Consider the following 18,832-nt stretch of genomic DNA (forward strand, 5'->3'; position numbering starts at 1 on the left):
GCGATTTGGTCGCACACGATGCGACCGATCCGACCGACCGATTTTTCACCCGATTTTTTTTTTTTTTTCACCAGATTTGTTTCAATTGCCCCCCCCAATGTTACTAAGTGGGCTAGACCCCACGATAGACGTCAACCCGAAGCGTGGCGAGCGCAGCGAGCCCGCGAGGGGCGGCGGTGCGCGTCCTCCGACCTTTTCATTCCCCTACTATCCACTAGGGCGTGGAGTGAGAATAGAATAGTGTGGCGAGCGCAGCGAGCCACCGAGCCCGAAGCGTGGCGAGCGCAGCGAGCCCCGCGAGGGGACGCGTCTAACTTCACAGGTATACGCGTGCGCTCGCCACGCTTCGGGCTCGGTGGCTCGCTGCGCTCGCCACACTATTCTATTCTCACTCCACGCCCTAGTGGATAGTAGGGGAATGAAAAGGTCGGAGGACGCGCACCGCCGCCCCTCGCGGGCTCGCTGCGCTCGCCACGCTTCGGGTTGACGTCTATCGTGGGGTCATGGCGGGCACATAAAAAATGTGAAATGGGTCATATTGGGCCATTTCACCTTTTTTATCATTTTACCCTATGTGAGATGGACTTAATCAAGTCCATCTCATCTTGTGCCATTATAATGGCACAAGACCGACGCGATCCTCCCGATTTCAATGTTAAAAGTTTTTTTAACATTGAAGTCTATGGAAAAATCGGGTCAATCGGTCGGTCGCATCGCGGCCGATTTTAATTGGTCGCGACCGACCGATTGACCCGATTTCTGTCAAAGTGAAAAAATTTTAAAAAATCGGCCACATCGTGAGGATCGTGTCCCTTAATTAAGAGCCACGATCACTCACGATTGTGGCCGTTCTAGGAAACAAGTACCAAAAAATGCACATTATACAGAGGATGTACTGTAGGTAGTATAGTAATGGACAAGTCAAAGACAAAAGAAACCCTGGAGCATACAGCAAGCATGATGCAGGATAGGTGCAGGCATTTTGGATAATAACTCCCATGGGTTGTATATTCCACCCTAACAAGGCACCAGGTGAGGTAGCCATTTTAGGCGCACTGCGTAGGATTACCCTGGTTGGAATAGATTACCCCTAGAAAAACAACACAAAATGGTGAGCCAAACAAGGGCCCAATCCAGATATTGGAAAGCAAATACTCATGTAGTAGTATAATATATATGATAAAAATTATACAACAGAGTAGGGGTGCAAAAACTTTTTGGTCTGTGACTGGTGTTGGACTATAGTACTCAATTAAAGGGGCAATAAAAACTTTCTTAAACAAATCCCTGGCATAACTGCTCCAGATGCTAACATGCCAAGCTGCCCTATCCCTGACTGTTGGAAGGTGATCTTGCTGAGGCCCATATGCTTACTCAGCACACAAAAACATATCAGCAGTAAGACTTGAACACTATAATTGAAAAATCACAGATCGTAGTTGCACATATTTGCACAGATTTGGTTAAGCCCCCAGGACGTATGGCTTAGGGAACATACGTATCAGAAAAAGCTTTGATGTGGCATGGTGGCTAAACCATATCTTTGCTTGAGGGAAACTCTTTTTCTCTTGTTTAGCATAACCCTTCCCTTTCATGAGATTTAGTAAGCTACCATTTTATATTGGTGTTCTGAGAGGGTTAGATCAGACCAGCATGCTGTTTCTTGTAGTGCCAGCTGAGTTAACCCTTCATTTAGATATATTTTGTATGTGTTATAATCATGTAGCATAACCATTAGTGGCTGCTATTATTATGTATTGTTAGGTGCCATATACATACACTGATATACACACACACTCCGAACCACAGTTCTACTGTGAATGTAATCTTGCTTAATGCCTTTGGTCTCTTCATGTAATCCCAGACAGACTCTATGATGTGAAGATCAGTGCTCTGTGGGGGCTAGATTATCACTTCCAGGACTCCTTGTTCTTCTGTATGCTGAATATAGTTAGAATGACTATGGCTGGATTTCTGGGGCCGATGTCCCGCTGTAGAATAACTTTGGAGCCAATCGGTTTCCCTGATGTTATTGAAAAATGAAAAAGTACCTGCCTGTATTTCTTAAAAAATCATGAAATCCATTTGCTGAAAGGCAGACACAGGCTTTGAAGGAACCTCCACCTTGCTTCACTGTTGCCTGCAGACACTCATCACTGTACAGTTCTCCAACACTTCAGTGAACAATCTGCCTTCTGCTACAGGAACATATTTCAAGTTTTGATTTGTCAGTCCATTTTGCTACACACCAGCGCCTTTGTTTTCATGCATAGTTCTTGGCCTGGTTTCCATGTAGAAGAAATGGAATTTTACCTCAATTCTTGGAGAAAGATCACTGATGGGTGTTCCTGGGTCCCACTGCCAGACATCCCCCAATTTCAAAAAGGTAAATAAGCACCAAATTTTCTTGACCGACCACAGAGTCTACAGTCCTCAACATTGGCCATTACTTTGTGCTCCTTTAATAGAGCTTGAAGAGCACAGCTTGAGGAACCTGAAGCATAATCCCTCATAAGTGCCAGCATCAGGGGAAGTGTGAACCAGCATCAGGGCTAAACTATAGCCCCAGGTGAATCCATTAGCAGCAGTAAATTACCACTGCTAATAGAATATCCCCTATGCCTTTTCTTTTTTTACTGTATAAAACTTGGCCTGTATTATACACGGCCTCTCTCCACCATGTAGCAACTACCCCTGTAATGCCATGTTCTTGCTTTACCAATAAGAAATCCCTCCACTTACATCACTACTGTATAACCGCTCCCTCCATACCAGCACACCTCAATTGTAAAGTTACACATCCTCCCATAGCCCTGCAATAGAATTCTATCTTTCATCATTTTCAGAAGTAATATTTTTTTCTAGTAGCTCATCTTCAGCCACACCACACCCCATGCCCTAACATTACCACAGTAGTAAAACATTCTCTAAGTTGTACATGGATTGGCTGAGATATAGGATGAGATGTATTCATTTTGAAGAGTTAAGAGAGGGCTCTTATTAGGATTAGAAGAGTTACCAAATGCAACAGCTACAGTATAGCCGGTATAATGCAGTGCAGATCCAATGGGACCAAATACTACATTATTATTATAATTAACTTCTAAATGTTATAATAGTATCATTGTCTGGCATCAATAATGTAATTTGCACTTACTCTGGGTGCTTCCAGTCTACTTCCACAATGCTCTCCACTCCTTTACTCAGCTCCTTCACCTGCAAGATCTTACGCTGCTGCATGGCCTGTAAGAATTTGGATAGCTGTGGGGGTGCATCAGACACATTAATGACTTAGTACACAACATTTATTAAAAAGTAACCAACAAAAAATCACAATCAGTGTGGTTGACTTCTATTTTACAACAGGCTCATGTTAAGGATGCCTCCTTGGTAGATAGATGTACAGTTTAAGGTGCCCACACACTGATAGATATTGGATCCAATCCGATATCTATCCAATTTCCCTTGAAATCCAGAACACCCCTGATAATGGCCACTCACACAGAACATTTGAGTAAACGATCAGAGGGTTACTCAATCGTTCTGTGTCGCCATGATCAGGGGTGTTTAGGGTCTGTCGCTCCCCTGCCCGCCCCTCTGCCTTCACTCACCCCTATGCTTGCTCAGCCAATCAGCGGTATACCTATACATTTGAATAACAGTTTAGAATTCTCCTGCCCACCACGGGCCTCTCTCTCGGTCTGTCAGCGGTGGGGGCAGGAGATGCTGCTTCTGTTGCCACTGCCACATCATTCATCATGTCTACTCATGGAACAATGTTCCAAGCTGGAATAATCCAGCATGACGGGTTGCTGAATTTTCCGCCTGCTGAAGGGATCAGCAGGCTTGATGAATGACCTGCGGGCACCCGCATTGGATCATGATCAAGCACACACACGATAAGTTTTTAAACAATCGGTCGTTCTGAATGGTCAGAAACTACCATATCGTTTAAAAACTAATCTTACCATAAAGTATGCACCTTAACATAATTTTCATGCATTCTGTAGATTGAGGGGGAGACTTTACTGCTTGCATTACCTTTTTGTAACTAGACTTCTTAATGTCCACTTGCTGTCCTTCAGGGCTAAAAATAAACCAGAACAACATGGCATATTAAAAATGATATATATTGGATCTGTGTATATATATATATATTGGATCTGTGTATATATATGTATATATATATATATATATATATATATATATATATATATATATATATATATATATATATATATATGAGAAAAGAGGGGTTCAGAGTGCGCTAACAATGATTTTACACAATTAAAAGTAAAAAATACATTTAATAAAAAGATGCCACATGGGCAACAAATAAATTATAATAATACATTGATTACAATAACAATGAAAAGTTTTCCAGTAGAAAGGTTGGCCCAACGCGTTTCGTCAAAACGTTGACTTCCTCAGGGGCTGGGAAGGTATTGAATATAACAAACCAATTTGGCACTTCATACAAGGAAAAAACACTAACACTCCACTAGTGAGATCACTGTTCTTAGGATATATGAAGAAGAATTGACTGCCATCAAATTAGGGCTTTTAAAAAAATGGACCACTACCCGAATAAACACACTTTGTCTCTGGGGTATGGAGAATAGGGTAGAAATTCGCCCCCACAAGTAGTATACCGTCAGCAATTTAAAACAACTGCCCATATATAACTGGGCCACCGGATGTAGACTCCTAGGGATCCACAAGCTTGTACATTCTACAATTCTACAAATTAAGATTTATATGGGGGTGTTCAATTAGTCTGTTTTTTGGGGGGGTAGCAGGAAAAAAAAACGACTCTTCAATTGTGACCTATTATAAAGAGTCAAAACTGCATTGGCAGAAAATAGTCGAAAATGGATCCATTTTCGACTAAAAACACATGGATCAGCAAGTAATTCGCCAATCCACGAGTTTTGCAACCATGAGGATTTTTCCAACAGTTGAACAATCAACACTTTAATTAAATAGTTTGAATTCAAATTCAATCAAAAATAGTTGAAAACTGCAGATTTTTTGATGATTGGAAAAATCAGTACTGAATACCAACTGAATACCCCAATAGTAGAAGTAAACACAAAGAAAAATATGTTATCGGTCGATTAAAAAAACTTGACCACAAAAAATAGTATTTCATGGCTACAGAAAGCCTGGCAGAGAGAGTGCACAGTTTGTAGATCAACTGGGAAGCCAAGTTAAGCAACTGCACACAGGGTAGGAATAAAAAACAAAACAAAAAACAGTACACATTGTGTGCAAATGCACAGGATGGCTTGGGAATATCACTGAATTATACTTACAAGACTTTTGGAAAGGGGATTTAAAAAAAAAAAAAAAAACACAAAAAACTGGATTTTGAGCTTAATTGGATAATCCTTTTTTTTATGAAACCATGGACACTGGTACAGTGGGTGTGGGTGGAGCTTCAGCTGCAGGCACCAAGGAGTTAAAGCTTCTTTGAGTGCAGCCCAGGCTCCCCCTCCCTCATAACCCCTACAGGCTCCAGTTTGTTACCTATCCAACTGCAGGAGGTGTAAGGACAGAAGAAACAGAAATATGCATCCATACACTAGAAGATGCTCCCTTAAAACTCAGTCAGCCACGTGTGTGAGGGCAGGCGACCAGTGTCCACCATGGATTCAGAAAAAAAAGATTTTCCATATAAGCCCCAAATCCATTTTTTCTTTCATGCCAATGGTGGACACTGGTACAGTGGGACTTCCCAAAGCTGTCTCCTCACAGGAGGGAATGTTCCTGAGCTACACTTAAAACACAATGCCCTAAAGCAGAATCTGCCACTGTGAACGTGTCAAATCTACAAAAACAAATGAACGTGTGAGCCGAGGAAATGTGGCCGCACGACACAGCAGCTCTGCAGAGGCCCCCACCCCCACATTGTGCAGCTTAAGAGGGGTCCACCGAGAGTGTTGCGTGGGCTGTAATAGATAACAGAATATACTGACGAGCTAGTATATAAGCCTATCTGATAGTAAAATGCAACCAGCAAGCAGGAGTCTGTTTAGATGCCGGTTAGCCCCTTTTGTTGGCATCATACAAAACAAAGAATCAGCCTTGAAGAATTCCCAAATCTAGTTAACATAGAACTCCAGAGCTCTGACAACATCCAAAAGAATAAAGGTCTGGGGGTTCTTCAGAAGGAGAAAGAGTGGGTAACACTATTTCCTAATTCATATGAAATCAAGAAACCACCTTTGGAAGACAATCAGGTAGCTAGAGGCATGTAACTTGGCCGTCAAGTCAGAAACCCAACAAGCCGAGGAAATGGATAACAAAAGTGGGGTCTTCCAAGAGAGCCAGCGGAGATCTACTGAACCCAAAGGCTCAAAGGGGGACTTATAACACGTCCCAAGGATGGACCAGAGGCATGAATGGAGGCTGAACATGAAGTAAGCCCTAAAGTCTGGACAGCTAAATGTTTGGCCAGACGCCCAGGCCATACTGCAGGAAGGTCAGAATCCAGAACAATCGGAATTCCTTTGGATAAAAAAAAGGTGCGCCAAACCTTTTTTAAAGGCAGACAAGGGCTTCCTTGCTGTGATCATGGGTTTTGACTACCACGGTTATATAGCCTTTCGCTATCAGGATTACCATTTCAACAGCAAAGCCGTTAAAGCTAGCCAAGGCAGGGTCAGATGAAGACACAGCCTCTGCAAGAGAAGATCCGGACATAGGGGATTATTCTAGTCCATTCTTTCTGACAAAATCCTTCTTAGATGGACAAAACCATGTGCACTGCGGGTGGGGCAGATGTAACTTGTGCAGAGAGAATTAGATTTGGGTGGGGTTTTACTTCAAAGTGAGATCTATATTGAAGTGTAAAATCATGCAGTCAGTATTTTCCCTGCACAGAAACAAAATAACTCACCCAAATCTAATTCTCTCTGCACATGTTACATCTGCCCCCCTGCAGTGCACATGGTTTTGTCCATCTAAGAAGGATTTTGTCAGAAAGAATGAACTAGAATAAACCCCATAGTGGTAAGCACCACAGGGGTGCAATGGACAGATAGTAGATCTGCAAACCAGGCCCTCCATGGCCAGTGGAGAGCTAAGAGGATGGCTACTGATGGTTTGAGCAGCCAAAAAAAAAAAAGGGAGTAAGGTCACAGGAGGGAACAAGTACGCCAGAGAGAACAGCAGACATGGCGTCTACAAGAAACACCTCTGGGTCTTGCAGTCTTGGGACCATACTGGATTTGCACCAATTTATCAGCCAGCAATGCAACTAGAGCAAGTCCAAAGACAGCTGTAGGATAGCTGCAAAGAGTCTCCCCGTGACTGAACTAGAAGAAGATCCTTTAGGTATGGCAAAAGGTGGAATCCCTGTGTTCACAAAGGAAGCTGCTATGATCGCAATGACCTTGGTAAATACTCTTGAGGCTATTGATAGGCCCCGAGAGTATTTCAAAACAAATAAATCATTGATGGTCCTGTCTGATTGGAATATGCAGGTAAATGTCCTGAATATTGAGGAACACCAGAAAGTCCCCTGGTTCCAACGTCTGCAGGATGGAATGTAGTGACTCCATTCTGAATTTCGGAACTTTGAGAAAGAGGTTCAGGTGTCCAGATTGAGAATGATTGAGAATGGGTCAGAATGAGCCATCCGGCTTCTGGACCAGGAACAGGTTTGCATTAAAACCTGTGCCACGTTCTGAGGGAGGTGCAGACATAATCATGTCTGCTGACTGGAGCGACTGAATCGAGTGAGAGAGCGCTGCTGCCTTGTCCCAGCCTGCCAGAAGACTAATAGGGAAGAAACAGTCTGGGAGACAAGGAAACGTGGGTAATTATGGCTCTTACCCACAAATCTGAAGTCGTGGCCTGCCATGGTGGCAAAGTGCAGAAGGCACCCACCCAAGCTTTTTCTCAGGGGGGGGGGGGGGCAACTCATCATGCGGCTGGTTTTTCAGATTGCTTTGGAGCCCACCTTAGGAATGGGAAGAATGGTAGATTTTACTAACTGTGCCACATGAGCATCAACCTGAGGAGGTTTTTCCATTTTAGGCATTCAGCCTGGTCAAATGGGAAACCCCAAATTTCCCAGGGTGCATCATTCTTAATCTTAAGGAATGATCTAACAGCTTTAATTAAGGAGTCTATCCTGGACTGAGTCATACGGTTCTACTTTAAGGAGGCGGAACCCTTTCTGAATCATGGGAAAAATACCCACCCTTCTGAATTCACCTCTGATTTGGAAATCTCAGCTAAAGCTGAGGCTGTGGGACTAAACCTTGGGGCCCTAAGCTTAGAACGAGGTGCCAGCATAGTCTGAAGTGAGTTAGACACCTGGACCAACCCATTAACGGAAGATGACCGTTCCTGCACCCATGCTGGTTCTGAGAGTGTCACCTGTTCTCAGCAGTAGGTGCAGCCTGTGTGGAAACACTTGTCGCTGTAACCGGCTGAAAGGGTGTCCTAGAAGCTGTGAGGTAAGAGGCAAGTTCCCTCATAGCCTATTTAGGTCCAACTGATGGAGCAACCCCAGAGGAACGTGCGTCAGGATTCCCCCCAAGAAAAGCGGTCACATATACCAGTCTGATCCTGGTCTAAGGATAAAAAAAATATCCTTATAATTAGTACAGTAGTAAGCTCGCAACGTAGGAGCATCCTTAACCCGTGAGGTTTTTGCTGAGGACCCCTATTAGACAGGTGTGGTATGACGTGCTGACAGTCGGGATTCAATGGTCAATATACTGACATTGGAATCCCGACCACTGGTACTACCACAGGGGGTGAGTGCAAAGAAGACCCTTGTGGGCTCACTGCACTTGTCAGGCAGCGGGCTTGGTGGCTCGCTGCTCTCGCCACAGAGGTTATTCTGCCTCGTGGATCCCCACGAGGGAGAATAGCCCCTGCCAGTCTGGATTCAGACTGTCGAGCATTTGAACAGTCAGGATTCCGATGTTGGTATACTGACCGATGGGATCCCGACTGTTGGCCCGCCATCCAGCACCCATAAACACCACACAGTTGCTGTGTAAATAACCTGTACAGCAACTGTGCCCACAATATAATGCAAATAAGTGATGCACAAGTACAATCTTAACAGTAATGTGTTAACATACAGCCATATGATAAGCACGTCAAAAGTAATGTGTGTGTCTGGGTGCACAATATGCCTTTGTAGCTATACAATACACGCAGCAGAAAGGAAAAAAGTAAGGCACACTAAGGGCACACTAAGCTCTGTATCAACACTCAAATAGTGTAGTATCAGAGCTGAAAAACCTGGTCTTGTAGGAAGAGTCCCGAGAAGCAGGGAGGTAGGTGCTCTTCTCCACTGTTGCGGTGCTGGTGCAATGGTGCCTGAACGCTGGCTGGGGCGGAGAGAATCGGTTCCCAGAGCAGGAAATTCCCACTACAGGCATCTGCCCTTGGGGTTGGCGCAGAGAGCCGGGGAGTAATTCTGATCCCTCCTGGAACCTCCGGGGATCACTGCGCAGTATGGCACCCCTTGGCCGTGGGATCCCCTGGTGGTCTAGCGGCCTCATGGAAAGGACCGGGAGCCGCTGCCAGGGTCACCATGTAATGCACACTACCCCTGGTCACCACAGCTGCAAAGTACCCCAGCCTTGTTGGGGAACCTGAGATTTTTTCCACAGGGGAAGAGATCAAGCGCTATGGCAGTAGCTGTGATTCCAAGAATAAGCTGCTGCTCAAAAGTGGGGGGGTAGTCAATCCCCGCCTAGAGAAGGAAATACACAAACAAACATGCACAAGGCATGTGAGCAGCGCTTAATAAATTTGAACAATAAAGTAAATGTTAAATAATTTTACTATATAAAAAAACAAGTACATAGACAATAAGTAGATATGTACATAACAATACACAGTAAAAAATGGATTAAAAATTCAAGCCACAGGAATGAGGAATATGAAATGGCCCAGGTGGACACAAAGATGAATAATGGGGTGCAGTGGGTCACTGGTAAGTGCACTTTACCGGTATTTTTGGTGACCTTTTTGTTCCAGGAAGGTCCACTTGTGTGACAATCAGATGTAAGTCCTCACTATTGATCACGGTATTTTGTAGGCCGTTTGGAGGTAGAAGTGAAATGTAGGCTTCCGCTGTTCCACTGGTAATCTGACCTGGTGGGCTATGATAAAGCTGCAGTTGGCAGTGAAACGCATTGAGTGGTTACCCCTATATTTCATGCCCAGGAACCAAAAGCCTATTTCATCGCCCTGTGTGGACCCATTTGGATACAAAGTACCACTTTTGTCAATCTACCTCCTTCATGTGGCGGACACTGCTCTACCAGCCCCTCCTTGGCAACACCATCCAGCCAACCCAGTGTGAGGGACTTTGCGAGCAGAAGCCCACTTCCAGTGACATTCCATCTCCTGGCGGACACCGCACCCTGGACCACCCTGGTGTCTATACCCCAACATAGCCCACCAGGTCAGATTTCCAGTGGAACAGCGGAAGCCTACATTTCACTTCTACCTCCAAACGGCCTACAAAATACCGTGATCAATAGTGAGGACTTACATCTGATTGTCACACAAGTGGACCTTCCTGGAACAAAAAGGTCACCAAAAATACCGGTAAAGTGCACTTACCAGTGACCCACTGCACCCCATTATTCATCTTTGTGTCCACCTGGGCCATTTCATATTCCTCATTCCTGTGGCTTGAATTTTTTATCCATTTTTTACTGTGTATTGTTATGTGCATATCTACTTATTGTCTATGTACTTGTTTTTTTATATCGTAAAATTATTTAACATTTACTTTATTGTTCAAATTTATTAAGCGCTGCTCACATGCCTTGTGCATGTTTGTTTGTTGGGGAACCTGCTTACCTGGGACTGAAAGCAGCGTTTTCGGTGTGCTGAAGAGACGGCCGGCATATCTAGCTGTGGAAGTCAGTGCGCTGGCCCCAGTCCTGGGGAGCAGCTCAGCAGACATGCATGGTGTCTCCTGGTAAAGTAAAATAACAATAAAAAAAGAAAAAAAAATGAATAAAAAGTAACATAAAAGAATTACAGGGCACAAAAGCCCTGCCCTGAGACATTGTCTGTTGAGGCACCAAGAAAAAACTGGAGCCTGTAGGGGATTATGGAGGAGGAGCAGACTGGGTTGCACTCAAAGAAGCTTTAACTCCTTGTTGCCTGTAGCTGAAGCTCCACCCACTGTACCAGTCTTTACCATTGGCAGGAAAAAAAAGATCGACTTTCAGAAAGAATTCTGAAGTGTCGTGTAATCATCAAAAGTAGGATAAGACCTATTTTAAATAGTACTAAATGTGTAAGATGAACAGGCAAACTCACCAACAGGAGAAGAGATAGTTGCGCAGAAAGGCGCTGGTGAGAAGCGGAAGGTCTGCCTTCTTCACCTTGTACTTCAGAGCTTGAAAGAAGCACTGGTGTAATAAGCTGTCCATATTTTCTACAGTGTTAAGAAAAAAAGATTTGAAAGAGTTACAAATCGGTCTTTTACTCAAATTTCAGATAGTTTGGATATTGCCATTATTTTACCACACACACACACACACACACACTTGCATTCTTTAATCAAAAAGACAAAACAAACTGTCATATACAGCAGTATAGGAAATGATAGTGGATCCTCTGCTTAAACATAAAGACAACAAATTACCACTTCCAGGAAGCGAGATTGGACTACTCATACAAATATGCATCTGGCTGCAAAATTAGGTCTCATGGCAGGCCAGTGATGGATGACCATCTTTTCCTTCCCAACTGCTACGGGCAAATCTAAATTCTCCATTGGTCTGAAAGGATCATCCTTTACAAACCGCAGAGATAAAGGGCCTAATTCAATGCGGATGGTGAATTGGTTAAGTGGCGGGGATCGCCAAAAACAAGCGACCATCGCCGTTTAACCCCCGCACCAGCTGATTCTCCATTCCGGGGGAATCCTCACTGTCAGAGGAAACATTAAAGAGCATGCCAATGAAATTGTATTATGCTCAATATACAGTGTTTACAATGGGCCATGGCGGGAGGTCTGACATCACTGCTCATATTAAATCAAAGACACTCAAACTAGCATCTAAGGCATATTTAACTTCTGGAAAGGTGACCATGCAGTGTCAATGCATAACGAGAATGGGAATTTTAAATGTATTTCTTTGTGCAGCTGGAGTTTTGAGTCCTGGATTTTTATTTTGAAAATACAGCAACCCTACCTTGTGGAGATGTGTGGCAGTGGTCAGAGTCCTGTGTGTCTTCTGTATCTTCACTATTCTCTACAATTTCTTCTGCATCTTGGAGACTGACTGATGCAACTTCCAGTAGACACAAACGTTCTAGCTTCTTGTCATTAACTTGGTTTTCAGGCAGTGACTCCTGGGAAATTACCTGTTCCACATTCTCCACTTCTGGTGCGCTCTCGGTTTCCACTGGAGGCATATTTGGAAGACTTGACTTGTCACCATAAGCCCTGACATAATAAAATTGAAATACCGAAAATGTAATTAAAAATGACTTAACTTGCATAAACAACATGCTAACCATTAATAACCAAGTTATAACAAGTTAATCTAGTTTATGTTAGACTAATAACAATGATTGCTCACAAGACATTCGATTATATGTATTGCACACAAAGGGGGGGATTCTGTAATGATCGAATGGGTCAGAATTCGCTCCATTCCGATGGTGGGGTGTTTGCGTATGCACTTGCCGTGCTGTTCACTGTGGGGAGGGAGGGCCGGGGGAGGTGTCTCCATGGGAGTCTCCAAGAAAATGCTTTTTCTGCTAGCAGGCAGATACGAGGGGATTGCATGCAATATATCGCATGCGGTCCTTTTGCATGTGATCCAAGCAAGTGCTGAAGGAGTCTGTCTGATCCGACAGATCCGATGTGCATCACTTGAGATCTAGGGGCTCTTATCCGATGCACACAGGACGGCACATGCGATTTGCCCTCTTTCAAACAATTTTTGGGACCGATATGTCAGCGTAGGGTGAAATCGGACAAAATCGCAGTAGCCAGCTTTATAGACAATCTAACATATTGGATAATTGAGTAAACATGAGGAAAAGGCCTACTGACCATAGCTGATCTCTGTAGGTGTGCAAAATGTTGACCCCTTTGCCCTTCATTCCTGATGCCAGCATCTCTCTTGTAGACATAGTAGCCACGCCTATTGCCACAGGAGCCCTGTACAACAACAATACACTATTATTCCACACTGAAGTATGTATTTGTTACAATGCCTTGTGGCTGAATAATATAAACTTTAGACTAAAACACTCATACCCATGAACAGTGTATGTACAGGACAAAGAGCTCCGCTGCACAAGTTTTTTGTTTTTGTTTAGCCAGCTTATGTGTGTGTGTCGATGATGAAAAGTACATTAAAGAATCAAATTCTGTATGTAGCAACAGAGAAGTGTAGCTCAACAATGATCATCAGTTCGTATACAGTACCACACTGGGCAGAGCTTGCGCTATAAACAATTCACAACCCAAATATTTGGATGCTAGTTTGGTAAGTGCGAATTGCAGTGGAGAAACATGAAACATGCAAGATGCATGTTCTCGCACTTTATTACCTTGTCCACACTCTAGGAAATGTGCAAATTTACCACAAAATTTGCACATTTCCTGAACTCGGACCTCATTATATTCTGCCCAGTGACTTCTCTTATCCATCTAGCAATGGTTTGTGTAGTAGGCCCGTGACATTATCCGATTCCTGTTGTTAAAACAGTTTAGTGCTTTATTATCCTAAATTCTCTCACTTTGAATAGACAGAGATTGCACTCACAGGGTACAATGTATGCAATTCTATAGATCATTCCTTGGTTGAATCTTGATGCAAAATCTTGATTGAGATGGAAAAGTAGCAACTACTGTACTTTAGGTATAAATTCAGAATTTGTCCTCCATGTTTAGGTATGGCTCTTCTGGGCATAAGGCCTAAATTGTCTCTCTCTTCTAGTTGATGTTATTATGATAAAAAAGCACCATATTCTGGGCGAGATTTAATGGGATGCGAAAGAAAAAAGCATTTTCCGAAATCTCACTACATGGCAGTTTTTAAAATCACATTTTTTGCCACAAAATTTGCATATTTAATGAGGTACGAATTTGAGCCAAAAAAGTGCCATATAGTGCGATTTTTACTCATGAAAATGTGCAATATTTACTCATGAAAATGTGCGAATTTCAGGAAATGTGCGATTCTGTGATCTGGTTCTGTGTTAAAATATGTGTAAAAGTAAAATGGAAAAAAATAATAGCGTGGGGTCCCCCTTATTTTTGGAACCAGGACCGGTCCAAGGGGGTTATTCAATCACCGGGGACCATCTACTGAGGGACATTGAATCCCGCCTGCGTGTTCTCGGTCGAGCAGACCGAGAACGGGACATGGTCATGGCCGTGACCCCCAGATTGAATACCCCTCCCAAGAGCCCAGGGCTGGTTTCAGAGATACTGTGGACCCCTACACTTTTGTCCCCCGTATTTTTGGAACTATACACATATTTTAACAGAACCATGCACAAGATCTGTGCATGGTTCTGTCAAATTCGCCTGTCAGAACCTGGTCTATTTTTTTTTGCGATTTTTAGTAACGTTTACCAAAAATCGCATCCCATTAAATTTGCGAGATGTATACTTTATAATGGAAAAACATCTGGATGCATATTGAAGTGTGCCACAAAATCGCACCCTATAAAAAGTGCAAACTGCGGGAAAAGTGCAATTTCGGCCATTTTTATCGATTTTATCGCAAAAGTCACAAATTCGGACCCCATTAAATTTCACCCTCCATGTTAAATATTTCGAAACACTTGAATGTGGGTCAGTTATTTTGATTACTTGACAGAATTTCTAAATCATCTTCTGCCTGTATCTTTTACAAAAGCACACTGACAGGTGATACTTGTACTTTAACTCATTGATACTGCTAAACCTGTAATAAATCCCTTATGTCGCCCCTGGATAGTGGACCTCGAGGATACAAATACTGCACTGGCAGTGGTGGCCCTGGCCACACCTCAAATACACCCTAAAAATAGAATTTTACAACCTAGGGTATACCCAAACGACCCACCATTGGTACGACAAGCCATTAAAATCTGGCAGGAGGTAGGTAAACAGCTTAATACTCCTGGGCTTGACCCGTCACACCCAATAGATCACCTTGAAAGAGCTAACAACAATCCAGATACGGGAAGTTTGGAATAGTTATTTGATTACGACCATTAGTCAGGTATACTCCTCTGGTCATATAAAAACTTTTATAGAATTGAGGGATGAATTCAACCTTCCCAGATCATATTTTTTCCATTATCTGCAGCTGAAAGCAGCACAATTCTCAAGTGCCTATCCGGTGCTATGCGAGTCCCCAATCAAAAAAATAATAAGGGCGGGAGACAAGAGGAAATTAACCAGTAGAATATATAAAAGGCTGAATGTAGAAAAGGGCGGAGATGTAATGGAGACTTTAAGGAATAAATGGGTACAAGACCTGGGACCAATAGAAGAGGAGGAATGGAGATACGCCCAATCCACAAGTGCCATACGAACACAGCAGGTCCAGTTCTATATACTGCACAGATCCTATATGACAACGACACGCCTAGCCAAATTTAAGGGCCGAACATCAGCAACATGCCCCAAATGAGAAGGGCTGTCTCTTGAATATCATGGAAACTAGGATCCTGAAACCCGGACATCGGCAATACATTAATAACCTATGCTCCTTGGCGAAAGTTATTATCGCAAGAAGCTGGATGGCAAAGAACGGTCCCAGCCTAACATCCTGGGAAGGATTGGTAAACTACAACTATAAACACGAAAAATATGTATATATTAGTAGAAATGCGTTACCCAAGCACCAAAAAATCTGGCACCGTTGGATAGAGCAACATCCCAATTTAGAAATTTAAATTGTATGTAAATAAGATAGCACCTGTGATATCAATAAATAGGCCGTTAGGCATGAAAATAAGGTGGATTTATAATAACCAAATTTAATATAGAGATAAAACAGCCACACAACAAGACCAATAATCACATAACTTGCACCTTGCACTTTAATGCACAGCTGAAAACAGCTTTTTTCTGCACAAGATAATTTACTTAAAAGTAAACTGAAATATTGACATTTCACAGCACCAAAAAGAGATAATTAAATAATAGGAGTTAAAATTAGTAATAAGCACATGCACTTTGTTATAGTACCACGAAACTAGGAGTACCGATTCAAAACCGAGCCAAATTAGAGTAAAAATGAAAAGTGGAATATATTTAGAGATGGAATAGACCAACCTAGCAGGGGGAGGGTGGGAGGAAGGGTATGAGGTTTTTTTTTCTTTCTTTTTTTTTAAATTAGATTTATCTGTATGTATATTTGTATGTATAAATGTTAGTCTCTGGTTTCCGTAATATGTTACTGTGCGGTGAAATTACTGAAATACTGTGAAATGAAAATAGGGAAACTGTCTGTTTATATGTTAAAAAATGAATAAAGAATATCTAAAAAAAAAAAATATCCCTTATGTAAAAATTGCAATACTTGTGAGGTGTCTGCCGTCACTGCTTCACCCTCAGTTCCTATATGGGAGATGAAAGCTTTTCAAGTTCTATAGTAACCTCTGAAGAGTTTTCTTTCTTGCTTGTAGCAAAATCTGGACAACATGTCCACAAATACACTTCTGTTTTAATATTTTCCGCTCAATCTCCAGGCAGTTCAATTGTGGGCTACTAGAGTCTGGTGAAATAATGGACCTGGAGTTAGTAAGTCTGTTGTGAGTTTGGGGGAAATTTCCCAAGATTGGAGTTCTATGGGCAACCAATCAGATACTATCTATTATCTTCTAGAATATGCTAAACAAATAAGTAGTAGATTCTGATTGGTTGCCATTGCAACATCCCATGTGAAACAGATCTCCCATCTTAGTAAATTTCCCTCTTTGCACCCACGGTTAGGTCACTGCCATTCCTAGGGCAGTAGCAAACTATGTGCTTCTGGGACAATATGGTAGGGAAGTTTTCTATGAGGTTTTCTTTACATGAAAAAATAGAAAAAAGAAAAGGACATGGCACTGTGTACTAAAGCAATCATTTCTGTATCTATAATTAAGTAATTTAGGAAGCAGCAGACCCCTATATGTGTCTGTGTGGACACGACATAGAAGTACCCTGTTTCCCCGATAATAAGACCTACCCTGATAATAAGCCCTACCCTCATTTCTGGACAATGGTCCAGAATAAGCCCTACCCCTAAAATAAGCCCTAGCTAAATCCCCATTTTGCCCAGTCCCTGTGCAAAACTTCCAGCTCTGCCCCCCCCCCCCCCCCCGCGCATGAAATGGACGCTGCTGTAGCTCTGAAGCCTCTGCTGATGCAAGGATGCATTGGGCATGTGACGTCATTGCGCACCTCAGGGACTGATTGGCATCTGTACACAGGCGGAAGCGGAGATACTGAGCGGCGCCGGAAAGGCTGAGTGGCTGAAAAATGCAGAAGGAAAGAAAAGCGTCAGTTGTGCTTAAAGTATAAGGTGATTGAGGGGCATGATGTGGATAAAAGCAGGGACTGAGGGGCTAAAATAAGCCCTACCCTGAAAATAAGCCCTATGGTGTTTTTTGGACTGAAAATAAAAAATAAGACAGTGTCTTATTATCGGGGAAACACGGTAGTGGGGTGCTATTAAGCAGACACAAGGTCTTAAGCTACAAAAGTAAAACTTTTACAGAGCCTGCGCTAATCAATTCAGATGCATATAGAGTACTGATTTAATATTACATTCACATACATAATAATACAGTATTTACTAAAACACCATTTTCCATCTTCCAATCCATAGTATTCCTAAACCCTGCTTCATCCTCCAAAGGAACGCTGAAAGTTCAGCATTTGCAGGGGTGCTGTGTAGTGCTCGCCCCCATCAGAGTCCTGGCAGTCAGGATTCCAATGTCAGACTAATGACTGTGGGAATCCCCACTGTCTAAACACCATGCAACACACACACACGTAGACAGAACACCTTAGTAAACTTACTCCTCTGTGTGCAAGACCAACAAACCTTCACTGCATAAGATTCACACTGCTCACCAGCAGCAAGAGAGACAGCAATGAGTAATGGAGGTTATTCTGGTTGACATGCAGCGCTGTTAAGTTCACAGCGCTGCATTTATTTTTTAGCCAGCCCGCACGCCACTCGCATTGCCGCCCGCCCCCCTTTGCAGGGCAAATTCACCCCCCACGGCTGTGAATGGATGTTTGCATAAACATCCATTCGCAGCCTATGGGGCGACATCCACATCATTTGAAGGTTGCCGACCATAGAATGATGTGGTGAGTACACTCTCAGGTGTCTTAGTTTTGCGTGTGTCCTGTGTGAGGACATGGCAGGCTGGGAATGTCAGCTGCCCGCTCCCCGGGCACCTGCGTCATCAGGGCATCCGTATGAAAATGTCCAAATTCACATGGGATCGCGTGGACCAGAATAAGGTCCAATGTATGCGTGCCTCTGGAAAGGTGTTTGAATAGACCAGACTCTTCTGCATTCAGTTAGCAATCCGCGTTACCAGTCCCGAATGCAGGCCACCGGTCAATCTCTTTGAGCTGGGATCTTCTATGTGATGGCATTTCAAATCACGGCCCATGTGGAGTATGGATATGATGCATACACAGAGCAGAAACATCAAACCCCCATGCCCAAACATGGATACAACCCAAACCCAGAATGCTAGTGTACGAGGAGGACTCCATGTTGGGAAACACTGGTCTAGAATATAAACAGAATCCCCTACGCAATTACTTATCATAGATGTAAAGTGTCTATAAATGCAATATACAAAATAG

The 18,832-nt window shown here is 43.1% G+C and overlaps 1 protein-coding gene across 2 annotated transcripts in view; it reads right to left on the reverse strand.

The window, feature by feature from the left end:
- Positions 1–18,832, reverse strand: part of EIF2D (eukaryotic translation initiation factor 2D) — a 60,288-nt gene that overhangs the window by 23,663 nt on the left and 17,793 nt on the right. Inside the window, exons 5-10 of one of the 2 annotated variants that reach the window (XM_083173045.1) lie at positions 17,405–17,475; positions 13,064–13,171; positions 12,195–12,448; positions 11,314–11,431; positions 4,042–4,087; positions 3,158–3,261 (exon numbers count right to left, since the gene is read on the reverse strand). In XM_083173045.1, the coding sequence (XP_083029171.1) occupies positions 3,158–3,261; positions 4,042–4,087; positions 11,314–11,431; positions 12,195–12,448; positions 13,064–13,171; positions 17,405–17,475 (701 nt within the window). The remainder of the gene's footprint in view (positions 1–3,157; positions 3,262–4,041; positions 4,088–11,313; positions 11,432–12,194; positions 12,449–13,063; positions 13,172–17,404; positions 17,476–18,832) is intronic. The other variant, XM_083173047.1, reaches the window with a different exon arrangement.

This window comes from Crinia signifera, chromosome 2, assembly GCF_055691185.1.
Source record: "Crinia signifera chromosome 2, ASM5569118v1, whole genome shotgun sequence".
Lineage (NCBI taxonomy): Eukaryota > Metazoa > Chordata > Amphibia > Anura > Myobatrachidae > Crinia > Crinia signifera.